Below are 18463 nucleotides of genomic sequence, written 5' to 3' on the forward strand. Positions count from 1 at the left end.
GGCGGTTTGGTTCGCTCCGCGCCCGTCGAGCACCAGGTTGGGCCCGACGAGCGAGGATATATCGAGGTGGAAAAGACAGGATTCTCCTTCAAAACCGATTCACACCCTGCTCTTTGTGGACTTGGCAACAAGTAGAGATATCAACTCGGCTAGGTCGGTACGGAAAACCGGGCAGTTCTGAAAGTCAAGACGACATGGAGCTGAGGGTCGCGGCGGTAGTTTGGGCAGTCAAATCGACTACAAAGGTCCGGTATGTATTATCAGTATTTCGGTGCTGGAGCGGCCGTCACATGGGGCTATTATTGGTAGTGTCCGATGTTGAGCACGGATGGTGATGGTCACACGGCGGGTTTGTCGACGGCGGTCTGGCCCAGCAAACACAGGCAGCAGGTCGAGGCAATTCAGGATATGGAGGAACAGAGGAAGCGGCCTTGGAGTCGGAGTGTGGATGTGGGAGTCCAAAGTGGTTATTGTGGAGGCAGTCTTGCTGGGCCGACTCCATGTCCCAACGATGTGAACTAACACGCTAACAATCTACTCCGTAAGCTGCTCCGTAACCGACCCTGCCCAGACGATTGCGGGAGACTGGGAGACTGGGAGACGGGCCTGGCGAAATGCGGCTGAGTTGGCCGCTGGTCGACTCGGCACGCGATGATGGTCAGACGGGGCGGGTTTCCTTGGTGTGCTTCTGAAAGCCTGGTGGAACACCAAGGAGCCGCGGGGCCAAGCATGAAGCACACCGGACGCCACATCTGCTGGAGGATGTGGTACAGACACGCTACTGTGGATGTCGATGCAGCACAAGTCATGGATGGCTTTTGGCATGGTCTTGGTGGACGAGAGGTGAGGTGGCCTGTTGTGGATGCGGACAGGGTTCTGCTTTGGCCATGATTGGCGATGGTGCGTAATCTGGCGGGACGGACGCACAGTCAACCGGGGTCACCAGGAAAATTACGACGGACCAGTCGAGGAAAGAGGGCGCAACAATTGCAACTATCGCGTACACGCACATTGTACATGTGTACTCGGGCACGGGGGAATCTGCCATTGTCTTCTGGCGGGGGCTGCTCGCACATGTCAGCCAGCGATACTTATCCCAGCATCCAATTGAGGAACAAAGAATAGTACTCTGATTTCACGTGGCTCGCCGTTGAAACCACTGGCTGGTTATTTCGTGTCAAAGAGCCGGTTTACCCCGAGCCCCATCACTTGCCTCCTAACCGCATGTGACGTACTACTTGGTACTGCGGAAGTAAACGAACGAATCACCTCAATTCAATGTTCTGTTCTTTTAGGTGTTGCTCTGCCCGATGACCCCTGCTAGGTGAATTGCTCGGCGGGCTTACTCTTTTTGCTAGGTGCGCTCACCCATCAGTAGGTAAGTATTTATCGTATTTAAACTCTTCCCATTCTAAAGAGATAATTTATAATAGAATATATTTACCTGTCATAAAATATATAGTAATATATTATAATATATAACCTGATATTTAGGTACCTGGTAGTGCGTGAGCGCACCTAGCAAAAAGAGTGAGCCCGCCGAGCAATTCATATCAAGGCCTGGGCCCTGTCCCAACTTGGCAGTCTTCAACAAGCCAAGTGGTGGTACTAGTCATATCGCAGGGACGTTATGCCACTGGAATTTCCATTCACTCAAGTAGTACTTCGTTCTCTTTGCCCCTAAGACGCAAGACATGGGGGCCCGTTAGTTCAGCGCTCTCGTCAGCCAGACAACCAAACAGCCAGGATTGGCTGGGGGGTGTGAGCGGCGACTCCTATCATTGTGCGAGCACCCTCACATGGGCCATGGCCATTTGCCATGGAAGTTGCGGCGGCTCTCCAGGCTGGAGGCGGGGAGAAGCAGGGGGCAGTTCTTGACCGTCGAATCCCTGAAAATGGGCCTTCGGCTAATAACCGTCGCCCTTCTCCGTGCCTCTGTCCGTTATCAGTCGAGCTTTTGCATGGGCCGCTTGCAGATGTAGTATCATGACCGACATCTATGAGACCCCTTCGCCCAGGCTCAAACGCTTGGGTCTGCTTGATTAGAGTGCTTTAAGAGGTGGTACGTAGCATCTGCGTCAGACTTCAGTCCTCCTCCGAGGTCTCACCTCCTGGGTAGAGCATCTGACACATTGTCGCAGATAGTGGCCGGAACGTGTTCCGATCCATATTACGGAACTGGGCGACTGCGGCGGTCGGAGCGTCGGAAGGTTTAGAGTGATGTGGCAGGCGGAACGATTAGGTCGGCAGCCGCCAAGTTTAAACTCTTGTACTAAGTCACCCCCTAGGTAGGTTGTCTTGGAGCCTGTTGAGACTCACGAGTGGTTTGCTGCGCTACAGCCTACCCCGAATGGCGCATGTCTCAGACAACAAGTGAAGCGAAGCTGAACAGCTCTTTCGGAATGACTGAGCGACAAGTGGCGCACTGACTGACCTCTCCAGCCAGATAAGGGCATCCCATCGTTCATGGCTCTGGTCAGGGTCGACTTGTTGGTATCTAATCTCGCCAAGCACCCCCATCATGGCACGCACACCGATTGGTAATAGGGCCGACTTTGTCGCTGAATGACCAGTTGATATGGCATGGTCTTGTTGTTGGTAGGGAATAACTAGCTGGTCGCCTGCACCACTACGATAAGGTGCGTCCAGCACTATCAGCATCCAGCATCCAGCATCCAACACCTCCAGTGCCCGCATTTCGCCATGCACATGTTGGTTCCGTTGGCTTCCTATCTGTGTAAATGGGTTAATTGGGACCAATGTGTTCAATGGGTGTGCGTACTGATTCTCCGTACTCCATGCCCCATAATACGTACGATATGTTCTCCGTAAATGATGGCGCGGCAGACAATAGTGCGGTGGATATTATCCAGGCCGCGATTTATCAACGGGGAGAGGTATGGGGTTGCATCAAGGTGGCAAATGAGGTGAACCCGGCCGGAATGTAGCTCAATTGGGAACTTGGAGGATTGCAAAGGGTGAATGAAGGCTTGGTGTAGTGCGAAGAGTCGGCTGGTTTGTCCGCAGTAGTAGTTAGTGTCGAAGTTGTGGCGCAAGGTCAAACTTGAACATTTGAAGCGCTAGCGAAGCCCTTAACTACGAACTAGAAGGCAGGTACGGCTGGCTGGTGGGCGTTCTAGAGTTGGCAGGTGGCAGGGTTTCATTAGTATGCTAGCACGCCGTACTCTGAACTTTATAGATAATAAATAGTACACTTTGAAGAGCCGCTCTGGACGGCGCAGTGCTAGGTACCAGCTGCTGGGTGCTAGGTACTGAGTACCTATGTCCTCGACTGCCCAAAAAGGCAGCCTGTCCCTGCTGGAGTCGTCATTTCCAATTGACTGTGGTCGGGTCATCTACGCTCTCCATCTGCTAGCTAACATTTGAACCTCCACACCCTCCCAGCCACCCAGTTACAATTATGAGTGCATACGGAGCACCATCAGAGACACATCTCTATTTCCAGTTGTTGATGCTCCTCGCATTTCCTCGAAGACACTTTAGCCGGACAATGATTTACAAGACCTTCTGCCAATATTGCTCCATCGGCAAATGGCCCGTCTTGAGCATGACGGACTTTGGATCACAAGAGTCCGGTTGTTTCCGTGGGCGAAATCTGGGGTTACAGGGTTCAATGTTACCGTGGACTGGCAAATCCGTGCACGTTCTTGTCGGCAAGGCGGTAACCGGTTTTGCGACGGTCACTGCTGGCATCGCCCTTGGTCTCCCCTGCTGCCAACACGAGCAATAACTTGTACATATTGCCTCAATACTCGACGCGTCCAGGCCTTGCATTCCGCCCTCAATAAATACTTGCCACATTGCCAGATCCCTGTGGAACTAGACCCAATTCCTCCGTGGTCCAAGTCGACGCCAGCGGCCACATCTCCCTCTAATTCGGCTCACCGAATGTTTGGTGCCTGCTAACATGAACTGCCGTGCCCACTTCGTCGTGGATGCTGGCGATTGATTCCTGTTCACGTCTGCATGAAGTGCATTGAGGCATAAGTGTTCAAGTTGGCAGACAGCGCTGGCAGGACGGTTGCTTTGGCCGAGTAATTGTATTGCTTCTGGGAACTTTGGAGGCCACACAACGGCTACGTGTGCCGCGTATAACAAGGACTTTTGCTGTTTCGTTGGCAGCTTCTTGGGAACACCGGACAGCTTGGGCAATGGGCAATTTCGAAAACCGGCCCCCCTTGTCTTCTGCAATCAAATGCGGGGGATGACAAGCAATAGCCATCTCATCAAACGGCTCATCAAACCAACATCATTTACGGCAACACCTTCGGATGAAATCGCGACACGGCTTGGGCGACAACAAGTCCAGCCCGTCAATACGTCGACGTGCAATACCGGACTCTCTACAGCGGTGTATATTACCACCAGTAGTACTTTCTTCATTCTCTTCCAGAATAACGCCCCGTCACGCTTGAAATTTCTTGACTCGCGCCCCCAAGCCACGGCGCTTTCACCACCTTGCACACCGCCGCCACCTTCACCAGTCACTCAGATAACTCGAAAAGATGACCACATGCCCGCTTGGACGCCCCATACAATACTAGGTCCCGGCAATCTGGAAATTTACCTTTCCAAATGTGACTGTGCTCCAGAAGTTCCCGCACAAGTCCTTGTCATTCGGTTACCACCATGCTCAAGGGCACGGCCGAATTCGAGCAATCCATCAAGAGACAGCTCACATGACGTGGATTAGCAGGGAAGTGATTTTGATTGATTTCACGTAGCAAAAGCCGTCGCATCACTACCGATGCACGCGGCGCCATCGACGAAAGCCACCGTCGGGTGCCGAAGCCACTTTCAGAAGTCTTGGGCGACGCACTTAAACTCTCTCAACGCCTGAGAATGCCTAGAATTCTGACAGGCGGGCTCGACTGTCGAGGCCCGAGTGCTGAAGAGGACCAGCCGCAGTGATCCTAATAAAGCTCTTTCTTTGAACAGAATCACCCCAGCCCCAACGCCTTTACTGTAGCATCAATCTGCGTCTTTCCAGCCGCAGACCAATCGACACTTGTCAACCTGGCGCCATCATCTTCAGCAAAGCCAGACAACCCCCAAATCTCATCTACAACGACACTCCTGACCCGCGGCCACGGGTGGTGCATCAAAGCACCCAATCTCTTCCTGGCTTCCTTCACCCCGGCCTGCGCCGCCTCTTGTCCGTCACCTTGGTTCCCCGTAGGCACGCTCGCCACGCCGCCGTAGACTTTAACACAAGCCCAGAGTTTGCGGACATTTCCCGTCTTGTAGCCCGCCTTCTGCGTATAAAAGCACAAGTGGCGAAGATTGACCCCGCTGCTGCGGTGGAATACACCGACGCGAAACAGAAACGCGATAATTTCCAGCGTAGGCACAGCGATGCGATCATCCGCGTAGTGAGCACGCAGGTTCAGAGCGAGAGCGTCGCAGACCATGTCCAGGTGCCGTTGCGACGTCTCGCAGAAATCCGTGAGAGCTGCGCGGCTAGCAATGACCAGGTCGTCATTTCCTGCGTCGGCGGACGTGACCAGCCCGGACATGAGTTCTGCCATCCACGCTGACCTGTCTACTTGGCAAGGTTCGAGGACTGGTGATGGGGCGTCTGACAGCATCAGCTTGAGTAGACTCTCAAAGTAGGCCTTTGAGGAAAATGTGAGGGACCGGAAGGACTCGGAGTCGCTAAATTCTTTCTTGTCAGTTCCTTGTTTTTTTCATGTTGAATATATCTCTGTACCAAGATGGATGTGCGTACCTCTCCTTCATCATCAGGGCTACTACGGCTTGCGCTTCCGGGCGAACACGGTCAAGTTTCTCTGCTGCCAGACGCAGGATACACGGGAACAGCTCCCTGGCAGATTTGTTCATGACGTCCGACTCGGCATCTGGGCTTGCTTCGTCGCCCCATAGCTTCCAGACCGCCCTGAGAGCTTGTACCCTGGTGTGTGAGCCCACGTCACCGCGAGCATTTGTTGTGTAATCGTTGAGTCCGTCAACGAGCAGGCTCAGAAACACGCTTGCCTGTGCTCGCAAAAGACGACTACGGACTAGACTTTGCAAGAGAGTCACTCTCATGTCGATGTCGTCGTCTTTTGCCCATCGGTCTAGAAGTGCCTGGCAGGCCACGTCCGGATCTGAAGGACGAAGCTGCTTGGCGAGGGGTTGGGCCATGGCCAATGCATGGAAGTAACCTTGGCCAGTGGTCACGGTCCTTGTAGTAGGCTTTGTTGCGACGGTTATAGCCCATTCCTGAATTATCTTCTCTTGGTCTTGGCTGGTTGAGAAGAGCAGAAGTACCAGTGCCGCTTCGGAGGCTGGTTCAACGGCCTCGGGCTCGTTTCTAGCCAGCCACGTCGGCGTAACTGACCTCAGAGCGGAGAGTAATTTTCCAACTTGCTCGTGGCATGGGACATTCTTCAGTAATTTCGACGTCGAAGCTATGTATTCTCGTGAACAGGATGAAGATAGTAGGGCGTGCCCTGACATACATGCCGGGCCTGGCTGGTTCCTGAGAACGGCAGCTTGGATTATGGGGAGAGCAGACACGACTAGGCGGCTGGCTCCTTCGGCAACCAACTCCGGCTTTCTGTACTCTGTGACCCGGGTGTCTTCAATAATGTCATGTACAGAGCTGAGAATAGTTTGAACCAGCGCTGGATCAATCTGAGCATCTCCTTGCCCCGCTGTGGGCGTTTGTGAAACCATGTCCAGAACAGAGGCATAGCACAATAACAAGGCGTGGCGCTCTTCAACCTGACGCTTTACAAGGGCCTGTATACGCGCCGTGACCAGGTGTATCGCTAGGAGGAACCGAGAGGATGATGGCGTAGCATCCAGTTGGGCAAGCTCAGAGGTCAAGGCGCCAAAGGCAGCTCCAGCAACTCGTCGAGATTGAGCGTCAATGTCTCCAACGCCTCGCCATCCTAGAATGGCGTCGATGAGCGCTTCGCCATACTGACTTGATAGCTTTGTCACCTTGATAGCTACCTCTTCTACGGCCCTCGATCTTCTCGCAACAGCATGGTAATCAACAGTCTGCACAACTTCAATTCCCTTCTCAACCGTGTCCGGATGGCGTCCGATGAGCTCTTGCAAGGCCGCAGAGGCACCACGTCTGATGTTTCCTGCAGAGTCCAGCGAAGCAGTCACAACCAGCTCCGTACCCAAAACCTGCAAGATGGAGCTGGAATCCGGATGTGCCTTTGCCGCAAAGACTGATGTTGTGGGGACATTCAGCAACTCCTGCGTAGTGTATCGACGAGCGAGTGCCCATATGCCGAAGCAGGCGGCATCACGAACATTGGCGCCCACGCTGCCGCCGGACGTGCTTCGTTGTTCAAACGACAAGCCTAGAAGAAGCGCATGAATAATGTCCGAGAGTTGCTTCGCCGGAGGAGATCGACGATAAAGCAAGTGAGAAAGCGTGAGCATCAAGCCGTGCCATTCCAACGGATTGACAGCCGACAAATTCCTGGTAGGTTTTCCCGCTTGGTCGCCAACTGGTTTTGTCCAGAGAATGTTCCTATTAAGCGAGTCTAGCACGGCTTCAATCACCTGTGAAGCCATTCCGGGATCTAGTTTGAGGGTAATGATGCTCAATGCCTTGCTGGCTGACAACCGCACCGGGGTATCGTTGTCAGAAACACTATCCAGCAGATAGCCAATGGCTGTTTCCGTCATCTCCGTATTAGCCATGCTCTGCCGGTTCTGTCGCAGTAAAGATGCAATGACCGATCGGATGACTTTTAAAATCATTTTCCTCACCAACGCTAGTTTGATGATGGATTTCGACACCTCATTGTTGCCGAGTGTGATGTCGTGGACGCACTGGAATACGGAACGCAGATACTTGTCCATGTCCGAGGTCTCTGCTGATGATTGCAACACTCCTGCCAAGAATGACAATACGCCCAGGTAGAAATAGGTTGACTGGGCAGGGTTTTCCCCTCGTGGTCGAAGCGAAGCCAGTGCCCAGCGAACCAGGGCATCCAATACACCAAGCTGCTGCATGTCTCGCCGCATAGCTACCCTTACCAACAGTGCCTTTGCCGCGTCCTTTTCCTTGCCAGGAGAAGAGAGGTACTTGATAGCTAGGGGAATCACTCTGATTGTAATTCCAGGCAAGTTCTCGGGCCATTCAAGACCCGGAATAGGGGCAATGGCAGACTCTTCCATATCCAGCGTCGAAATGGTCGACAGGTCAAACGGGGCCAACAGAAGGTGCGAGAGCCAAAGAAGCACGACGTACCGTTGCTCCCACTCCCATCCATGGGTCTGCGATTCGCCAGTGGTGGATGACTTCTCCTCTGCTTCTTCGATGGCCGAAAGAAGAACCTCCAGATACCTAGTTTCCGCATTTAAAAAACGAATTATGACCTTTTCCCCGCGAACTTTGCAGAAACTATAAAGGATCCTGCAGATTGCGTAGTCAACGGGCACAAGAAGACCAGACTGATCAGCAGCCTTCTTGAGTCTGCGTCGCATTTGGGAGTATTCTAGATACGACTCTGCCAAAAGAGGGATCCATTTCGGTAAGTGAGGGTCCAGGAGTTGTGGAAGCTCTTGGTACATGTCGAGAATCTTCAACTAGTCAGCACCGTCAACTGCACCAGAAAGGTTAGAGATGGACACTGGGAAAGACTACCATGGTCGTTGACTTGAATATCTCCCTTGCCCTGACAAAGGACCGCACCTGAGTTCCGCCGTGGCCATCAGGTTTGCGGAGCGATGTGGTCAGAGCCCGGTCAAGGTCGGCGATCAGGTCACCAGATATCTTTTGCAGCTTTATATCGAAATCCGAATCCGGCGCGTCCATGGTGAAGACGCTGTAAAATGCTTCGTGTGTAGAAAACAGCCAGAGGTTCAAAAAAGTGAGGCGGCCTCGAGCAGTGTTGCCAAGCTGATGATCAAGGCAGCATCCCGTTCCCCGGCAAGGCGGATGGCACTCCTCCAGGCAGCCGAATAAAACACACCTTGACAGCACCCAGATACGTAAACAATTCAAAAGACACAGGGGTTGGCGCTGCATGCACCAAAGGCCGACGACGTAGCCCGCACTCTCCAGTGCATTGTCGTGACTCGCCTCGATATTCTCTCGCATCCCACCAAGGAATACACGCACGTGGGTTTTGGATTGCGCCCCACCCCGCAGATCACTTGCCCCGGTATATCCAACCCTAACCCTTGAAATGTCGCTGATATCACGGCATGTGACACAAACAATCTCACCAGCAAGACCACAAAGAAAACCTCCAGTTCAAAAAAGCGGCAGTACATGCTATTCGACCACGTCCATTCAACTACTAATTAACCAGAGACAGCCAAGACCCTCGCCAAACACCCCTCCGCCAGCCCATGGCATCGGCTGCCCAGAGTCCGACAACCTTGCGCCCCCGAAGCATAGTATTCAAAAGACTGGAAACACTCCAAAAAAAAAAAAAACGTCAAACAGAATTCCATGTACATTCACACTCCTCTCCCCCCGTGAGGGGCGCTACTTGGCACTCCCCCGTCGTCAAACTGGAGCAACATGTCCTGTCTCAGCCCGGAAAGAGTGGGGCCCAGGAATACGCAACGAACCGTTTCCAAACCCTTCTCCCCAAACAACAGTGTTTTATCAAAGACCAGACGAAGCGTCCATTCACGTTTTGTGTGGCAGAGGCGCGCCCCCGTCCGGCTCCCTCATGACACAAGGAGGAGGAGTTCACGACGTCCAAGAACGTGTCCTTTATTACCGCGCCCCGGGTGACTCTCTTTCCGGAGTATTGCTCATCGTCGAGATCCCGTGTGAAAAAGGCGTTTCCAACCGGAGAAGCGTAGCGTCAATGGGTCTCAAGACACAGACAAGTAGTACCTGTTTCAATTATTCTAGCTTGAATCAAAACCTTTTGTAGGGTCACGGGGACACTGCCTTGCGGGTAGGTGAGTGTGAATCCATCGTCTTGTGATTCGCGCAGTGACGAGACCTGCTGTCGGAAGGGGATGATACAGTGGTTCACAGTTCCTTCAGAGCACATGTCCCGGTCTGTACTGATGAGTCGATGTCCTAATGTGTTTACCAGAAAACTTCCATTTATTGTGCGCGGTATCTATTCCGTACAATGTGTCCAGCTATTAGATTTCGTGCAGTCCTGGAGAAGACCACACTTGACGTATTCTATGTATCTTCCATCGATTGACTTGATATATACAAAAAAGGACGTAGTGTAATGAGTAAAATGAAAGGAGAAAGAAAAAAATCTTGTTCCATCAAAACTCCAATCCTGTCTGTTATGCAATGTTCTAGCCAAAATAACCACCATCTCAAAACCCAGACCCTCGCTCGTATTTGTGTATTTGGTGATTATGAAATATGCATTACTTATGAGACGGCGACAGCGGCAACCAGGGCATCCAAGGCACTGCTTTGCGTCGCGCCAAAGGCTGGGTAATATGGACCTGCCCATGACACCCCAAACTGATTGTCGCTGGTTCGGTCCTTGGCCCAGATGGACTTGGCATTCTGAATGATGAAGTCCTTAAATTCCTGGTGGGGGGCAACATCATTTAGATAACGCAAGTTGCGAATAAAAACTCCCTTGAACTGTGCGCCATCTCGGCCACAATCGCCCGCAGCATCGCACCCGCCGGTCTCGGTTAGAATGCCATTTACAGACAACGCCTTCATGGCTGCCTGGGCAATAGAAACGGCTTTCTCGACGTATTTTAGATCGCCGGTAGCCCGAAAGAGCTCGGCGAGACCACCCAGGACAACACCCTGATTGTAAGTCCAAGTCTGTAACCCATTGTTCTTACACGACCCATCGAGACCGTCGTTGATGAGATTTTGCGCATTGATCATGCCGCTCCTTTCAAACCAGTCCCACTGCTGCACGGCAATATCTTTATAAGTGCCGTTTTGGGGAACTCGTCGAGCCAGAGATGCAGCTACCGACAGATAGAGCTCGTTGGCAATGGCATTGACGTACTGTCGGTCCTTGCTCCAATAGATACCGCCGCCACAAGGACCGCCTAATCCCGTCTGCATATCGTTGAATAAATCAATGGCGGCGCCGAGATACTCGTCATCGCCAGAAACATCGTAAGCTCGTATCCAACCCAGAGCCCACCATCCCTCATCATCGTAAAAGTCGTTGATAAAATCGTCAAAGCCACGCTTGCCCAAAAACTCTCGCTTAGCCATACAGCCGCTACTCCCGTCCAGGCAGTAAACGGACGAGACCATGCCAGCTTTGTTAACAAATTTCGCCGTCTTCACGTTGACCTTTTGGGCCTGGACAAATGTATTGCGCATGTAGCCACCAACATTGAGCTTATTGGCCTCGGTAAGTCGTAATGACGCAAAGTCGGCCAAGGTGGTGAGCGCGTTTCCGCTATTCCACCAAGCATCATCCCAGATACCTGTCTTCACATTGTACCAATGATCATTCAATGACTTTATCCCCGAGACGGCATAATTCGTGTACTTCTGCGCATTGGCTGCTTCTTCGGCCCCAACAGCATGTGCCATCATCGCGAGTAGGGACACCCGGTAGGCGTAGTTGGGAATCATTTTGCCAAACGTGTCTCAGGAAAATAACAACCAGTGAAAGATGATGGTCTGGTGGAGGATGGGAACAAAAAAAAGAGAAGGTAGGTGGCAGCAAGCGCATGAAACTTTGATAGGGTCATGCGAGTTCCGATTGTAGAAAACTATTCAAAGGCTTGCCATGTGTGGACAAGGGAATAGGGAGCAATGGTATATATCATCCGTGTATTCAACAAAATCAAAGATTGTGGAATCCGAAGAGACGAACTGCTATGTAGGAGTCTGGCAACAGGAATGGGCCGGGCAAGATGGTGTATTAGTATAACAAGGGTCTCTGTGAGCCCCCCGTCACAACAATGCTTCAGGTAAAGAGGATGGCGCTTGAGTCGAATCTGAGTCTCATCCACTTGCCGTGAATGACGGGCCAAGGTCATGGACCACCCACCCACAGACGGAATACTACTACTTTGAGGCCTCGCATTTCGTGCCAGTGCTGGGGAAACACCACGTCTTGCCCCGTAACCGGTGCCCCCCCGTGACTTTCATTAGATGGTGCTGAAGGTGTCACATTGACGGGGCCAAGCCTGGAGGTCCTTTCTTTGCCATTACCAGACGCACCGCCTCATGAGGTTATGCTGGCACCAGACCCCTGACCCGGGTATCGATGATTGAATCTGGGCCGGGGGAGCCACCATGCAAGGAGGAGCCAAGGCCCAGCACGCCCCGGTCTAGCGGTAGGCTGCCGATGGAGAGAGAAGGCGGAGCGCCGTGATTGGTGCAGGCAAGGGGTTTGGTGCCGAGTTTGGATAACATTGAACATTGGATATGGACGCGCTGGTCCCAATCAGGCCCCTCCAGATGTCCACACAGCATCCAAGTCAGATCAGTAAGAGAAAAAGGAAAAAGACGGTAGCTGGCAGATCGCGGCTTGCACTATGGACCCAACTCCCCAACGGCGCTTGTCGTCGTTGTTGTTGTTGTTGTTGTTGTGAACAGTTCGACTTGGTGTTGAAGGTGAAGGACGATTCATCCATCCCCGGTTGTTGACTGAGCGCGGCCGCGTTCCTGCTGGGCACCAAGTTCTCCGTATACAAGTACGTACAGGCCGTGTCTGCACATGGTATCAAAGAGCGACCTCTGGTTTTGAAGGGCAGCCATCGTGTTTCAGCGGGAGATTGCCTCTTCATGCTCCTGGATACTTGAGTGGGCACCCGATCTTGACATGCCGCCCGGTTGTCCCTCAGACCGTGCCAGCTCCAGCCAAGGCCACACCCCCGGGTGTTCACGCGACATCTCCATACACATGTATCCAGTGCTCCGGCCCAGTCTGGTGGTAGTAATCCGTGCATCACCACAAAGGCCCGTCATCTGATGAAGGTGACGGTGCATGATTAAACCAAATGTACGGAGTAGATTCGACGTCTTTGTTCTGCTGACACGTTTAGCCACTACATTCAAAGGAGGACTAAGAGCGTACCAGCTATACCACGCGTGATATTTGTGGATGTGGCGGTGCCCTTGTTGGGCTTGAGACGGACGATACTGCCCTTTCTTTTGTTGCACCAGTTATTGTTATAATTATCTTCATAGTTATTTCTGGAGCTTTCCCCCTTCTGTTCGACGGCGTATGGTCCGTCAGAGTCACACTGAAGCGTGGTCATGTTGTTGCATGCTGGGCGGTGAAGATGCGGCGAGTGGCACAATGATGGCACCCGTACCACCACGCTACTTGGAAGTGAGCTGAAGAAGATTTGAAGCTTACTGGCAGCTGCCTCATGACCCATCGTACGCCTGCATCTTGATGACTGCCTGGGCACAAAGGCGGGGAAGCGCAAAAAGAAGCCTATACAAGGTTGGACCGCGCAGTGACCGTGGCATCGATCAAAAGTGGTCGCTAGCCATGTAGCAGGTGCATTCAGTATCTTTAGAAACATGACTGATCGTTGTCGAGGTTGCAAACGCGCCACGATCGTTCACGTGAGCCTATTACAGACTATGATGCAGGCGCAAAGAGCATGATGCCGTGCGTCATGCGTCAATGAGTGAATCTATGGCGTGCATCCCGCATCTTTGGATCTCGGTGGCGCAAAATGTTGGCAGCCACTCCGAAGGCACCTGCCGCGCCACCTGAGCCCAGAGCCATTCTAGAAGTTGCCGTCTCTGTGTCTCGTCAACCCGTGCCTTGATTATTTATTATTTACTTATTTGTTTATTTTTTCCCATTTTTTTAACATTCTCCGCCGGATTCCCTCCCTCGTCACCGCCACGACTGTTACATACATTTGGCCCTGAGACCCTTTCCACTCCGTCATCTTTCCTCCAAGCCCTTGGCGCAGATTCCCAGTACGGCCCAGACAACAACTAAACTTTGTAGGAGTTCCATGAGGTATCACAGGCAGCTGACATCCTATACGGCAACGGTTTCATCCACGGCCTGTGCGCGACCCTTTTCTAGGGTCGCATTCCCCCAAGCCACTAAAAAGCCGGATGGACGACGAGTAACAAACAAATTAAAGAGGGCCTCGAGGAGCAAGCCCCAAGGGATGAGCGTTCCAAGACAGTCATTTCTACATGCTGTAAGCTCCTGGTGAGATACTTGGTCAGCAAGCCAGCCCGACTCCTCTACGGTCTGCTGTGCAATCCGGAATACGTACTATACCTCGGACGTCCCTGATGCACGTGGAGGTGAGCATGTTGTTGTCTTTCAGCGGCGCCTAGCCTCAGCCGGAATGTACACTTGCAAGAAACGCAACATAATCACAACACAGGATATGGAACCTTGGCCGAAGCTCACCACTAGGGCGCCACGACGCTCATCGGTGCCCAGCTCGAGAGTCGATCTTGTTGAGGAGAGCTATTTTTGCGCTCGACATATCCCTGTTCTGCTGCCGTGTCTTAGCTGAGACGCAACTGTTTAATTCCCGGTCCCAATCAGCGCCATGAGGGACATGTCTCGAACCGCCTACCTAACAGGCGCTAACGGAGACAAGAATTTGAAATTGCTGTCTCGATTACTTACCGCGCTTTTTTTTCCCCCTCACGAGTGTGCACGACAGGTTTCTCGGGCATTACGCTTTCAGAAGTACACTGTGAAGCAAAAAGTACCTAGGTATCTTGCCAGATCGCCATGCCTGGCTATCATGCCTGGCTCAGGAATAACATGAAACATACAGTCAAGTAGCTTTTAGTTGGCGATGGAAAAATAGTAGCTAGGTAGTATGAATACACATCGATTGACACTTGGCACAACCAGTGCCAGGCACCCGATCTTCGCCTTGCGGGTACTCCTTACGAATGTTGGCAACGTTTGATGCCAGGCGCATTTCATGCCCACATCACAGTGATCACACTAGTCAATACGAAGTAGTACTCCGTACAACAATGAAAATCCAGGCATTTCACCTGAAGCAACGGCACAGCTACCTGTCATGAAACATCGCACCCACATTCTCATGCGGATATCGCACTTGCATGCGGAAGTGCAGATCACAAAATGTGCAGGGTAGCTGATACGTCAAATTCAGGGCACGAAAGTCATGCTATGCGTGCTTTCCGGGTCTCCATGCAATAAATGAGGGCACGTCTCGGGCACACGAGTAGAGATAACTCAGAATCTGCAAGTGTCCCGGTGCGCCTTTCAATTCCTGCCACAAAGTATAATACACGGATTGGCGCAACTGTCGAAAAGAAACAACCGTTACGCAAGTGAAGCGCTGCCACGTTGCCGGATGCGTGCCAATCCGGCCATGTTGAACAAACCAGGTCCATCCGTCACCAACACCGTCTCCTCTCCCGAGCCCAAATGTCGCACGTACTCGTATACAGCGAGGATTGACAGACACACATACAGGCGGCGAATGATTGTGTGCCCCGTCATCAAAGTCTGCAACTGAAGATCAAAGATAATCCATTGCGTCATATGGCACTCCCCGAGGGTATATCGAGTTACCCAACACTTCCTCAGGTCACCAAGCCAAACATTGCATCCTCTGTTCCTCTGCTGCCTCTAGAGTTTCTCAAACTGCTGAGCCCACCCTGTGTCTCACGACTGCTAGTAGACTCGGCAACACTAGGAGGTCGACCCGACGGACGTCTCTTTGGAAACCTGGATAGCATTGACAAAGACTTGTTCTTCTCCCTGCTCAAAGTAAGCGCACGATCAGCGCCTTCTGTCGTGAGTTCCTGGATGGTGCTTGGATCGAGGAAAACTTTGGGGAAAATACCCCATTTCCCCTTGGCGTTGGTTCCCGACCAGCACCAATGATCTGGGGATACATCTGGGGGAATCATTAGGAACACACATATCATGGACTGCGGAGGAATCATGTGACTTACAACTTATATTGGTGATGGCCTCGTTCTTGTCAAACTTCAACCACAGGCTCTTGTCCTTCTCCTTGTCCCTGTAGACAAATTTCCACCTGGACTTTGCTCGGATCAGGCTTGAACAATCCATTTTGATTTCTTCTGGAGGCGGGGCATCAAGTTTGACAATATCAGCGGGCGTGGAAGCATGTATACCATCGTGCCAGGCAAAGACCCATTCACCATTGTGCTTCTCCGGCCAGGTAATGCCAGTGACTTTAGCACCATGGCAAAGTTCCAGGGCTGGGCTTCTATCAAACAGGAGCCTTTGTCCATATAATCTTCGTGAATGATCTCTAGTAGTTCCCGTGGCCTTTCCAGCTATTTCCGACATATTCAGCTGAGCTGGGTGCGCTTCTGGCGGGTTCCTAAACCATACATCAAAGTCGTTGCGTAAATGTGCGGGCATCTCTAGTCCTTCTACTACGGCTATTCCAGGGACCTCAGGAAGCGGTCGCGGATGGTGTGATAGATGGGTAAACAATGCCTTCGTATTGGTAAACACAGTTGAATCGCATTCATCGACAGTACGACGTGCAGCGACACAAAACACACAGGCGTAAAGCACGTCGTCTACACGTTTGGCTGAGAGATGACTCTTCTGTAAAAATCGAAGACGGTAATTGATCCCACTCTTGTAAAAGTTGCCCTTGTCTAAAGGAGTCGTGTGTCAGTTTGTGCCGTTTGCGAGAGACTTATCTCGACTTTACGCACCTTCCTTGTTCACATCAATCTCGATTTGAGAGAAGTCGAGCTCAAAGAGACAGCCTGTACACCTTGCCACTGTAGTTGTACCTGCAAACCCCTACATTTAACATTAGCACGGTGGCATGTCAGCTCTTGGAACAGACAAATACCTACAGGCCTCTTTGTCTTCTTGACTCCAATGCCGCCTTGTCGAACTTCTTTGGCGCCGTCGCAGAATCCTTTGTAGAGGTAAAATGTGCTACTTGGTCCGATGGTGCAGTCTTTTTGAGAAAGACTGACCTCAACTGACTCTGCCAATGACTCTGTATTTGATTCAGTTCCTACTGGGATCAGATCTGAATAATCTGCTCTGTCCGTCATCCCGGGTGCCACCTCGAGCTCCGCTTGGCTTTTCGGCGTTGGAGGGCGAAGGCTCAAGGCACGGGGGGTTCCATGTGTACTATTCTGGCGACTTGACGGTGCTGGTAGAGTGACATTTGGAGGTTGCCCCTGAGGTTGCCTGCTCAGATATTGACGGCCCATGTCATCAACTCCTTTAGTCGAGGAAGATTCCAGAGGTTTTCGATGCTCCAAGGGAATCGGAGGAAGCGGAGGCCGTACATGTAGCTGTGGGATATGAATGGGATTGCTAGGCTTCCGTGGTGTCTGTTTTTCCTCTGGGATAGTGGAAGAAAAAGTGTAAGGCCGCAATCGCGTACCATGGCTAGTAGCATTTGTAGAGGGTGACCATGTGCTTGACCCAGAATGTCGACTTTCGTCCTGGACACGAGTGTCCGGCTCTGGCCTTACGGCAGCACTGCCAGATGATTGTTGGGCATCAGTAGATGATATGCGACGGCGACTGTCTGGACCCAATGGTGAGATAGCCGGGTCTATAGGTGACTCAGCTCTGATACTCGTTGGCCTGCGGTCGGCCGGGCTATAGTTTTCCATTACGCCATGGTCACTATAAGGCGCTCTTTGGGGATCCCATGGATCGGGTGACGGTGGTCGCGGGGGGTCTGGCATCTGTTGCTCTGGAGGAATCTCCAGCTTAAGGACGCCCAACCCCGGGTCCCCTACATGACTATGGACACCCGGCCGCTGCCGGTTTTCCATCAACGTTCTGAATTGAGCCGTAGCATCTTCCACATTTGGAAAGTCTGTCACAGATCTCACATCACCTTGCGAGCCGCAGACTGACCCGGACCCTCGATGAAAACCAAGGTCATAGGGATGCTGCGGCGCTGGTTGAATGTGAGAGAAGGAAGGAGGATGAGGCGACAAGGGTGGCGACGGTTGGGATAGATAGAAGTTTGGGGGTTCGAGTTTCATGGTGATGAGTATGTTGTACACTTTCGGCGCGACATCGCGGTCTAATTTTTGCAACTCTTTAAACCTGCTGGCTTCAAAGGTATCGGGTTCGAGAAAGTCCTCAAAATCCCACAATAAGTTTGTAAGTTGACAGCGAATATTTGTGATTTCATCTGTGATTGATATTAGCATTGGATTAGTTCGTCCAAAACAAAGAGCCTGCCGGAAACCACGCCAGGCATGGCCGGAATGGTGGTGCGGTGAAGAAATGGATTATGTGACTGCATACCATTTTCTTTGAGCGCAGCTACAAAGTTGGAGCTATAATCATTATACAGCTTTTTGCAGCTTCTTTCAATGTGATGCAAACCTCGCTCGCCCACTTTTACTAGGCGCTGCGCTTCCATCAACATATCCGGGGAATCGGCCGCATTCTCTATTGCCAACTTGCCCTTTTCGACGACGTCCCGAAAGGGTTTGATGACAAGCTCTTCCACATCGTCCATTTTTTGGTGCGCAAATAGAAAAGGCCGCTACAGCTGAATGAATTGTAACTTGACTCCTTTTCAGGAACGG

At 51.9% G+C, this 18463-nt stretch overlaps 3 protein-coding genes across 3 annotated transcripts; all 3 read right to left on the reverse strand.

The window, feature by feature from the left end:
* Positions 1-4961: 4961 nt before the first annotated feature.
* Positions 4962-8809, reverse strand: MAA_06404 (tubulin cofactor D; the record flags this gene model as incomplete). The annotated part of the gene is made up of 3 exons (XM_007824402.1): positions 4962-5676; positions 5750-8574; positions 8687-8809. 3 exons carry the CDS (start codon positions 8807-8809, stop codon positions 4962-4964), a joined length of 3663 nt encoding a protein of 1220 aa, XP_007822593.1.
* A 1545-nt stretch (positions 8810-10354) lies between these two features.
* Positions 10355-11545, reverse strand: MAA_06403 (glycoside hydrolase family 76 protein; the record flags this gene model as incomplete). Its single annotated transcript, XM_007824401.1, has 1 exon — positions 10355-11545. One exon carries the CDS (start codon positions 11543-11545, stop codon positions 10355-10357), a length of 1191 nt encoding a protein of 396 aa, XP_007822592.1.
* A 3936-nt stretch (positions 11546-15481) lies between these two features.
* On the reverse strand, positions 15482-18393 carry MAA_06402 (RING finger domain-containing protein; the record flags this gene model as incomplete). The annotated part of the gene is made up of 5 exons (XM_007824400.2): positions 15482-15798; positions 15857-16540; positions 16601-16691; positions 16748-18060; positions 18177-18393. The coding sequence occupies 5 exons, from the start codon at positions 18391-18393 to the stop codon at positions 15482-15484; spliced, it is 2622 nt and encodes an 873-aa protein (XP_007822591.2).
* Between the last annotated feature and the right edge of the window lie 70 nt (positions 18394-18463).

Source organism: Metarhizium robertsii (genome assembly GCF_000187425.2).
Source record: "Metarhizium robertsii ARSEF 23 chromosome Unknown MAA_Scf_6, whole genome shotgun sequence".
NCBI classification, from domain to species: domain Eukaryota; kingdom Fungi; phylum Ascomycota; class Sordariomycetes; order Hypocreales; family Clavicipitaceae; genus Metarhizium; species Metarhizium robertsii.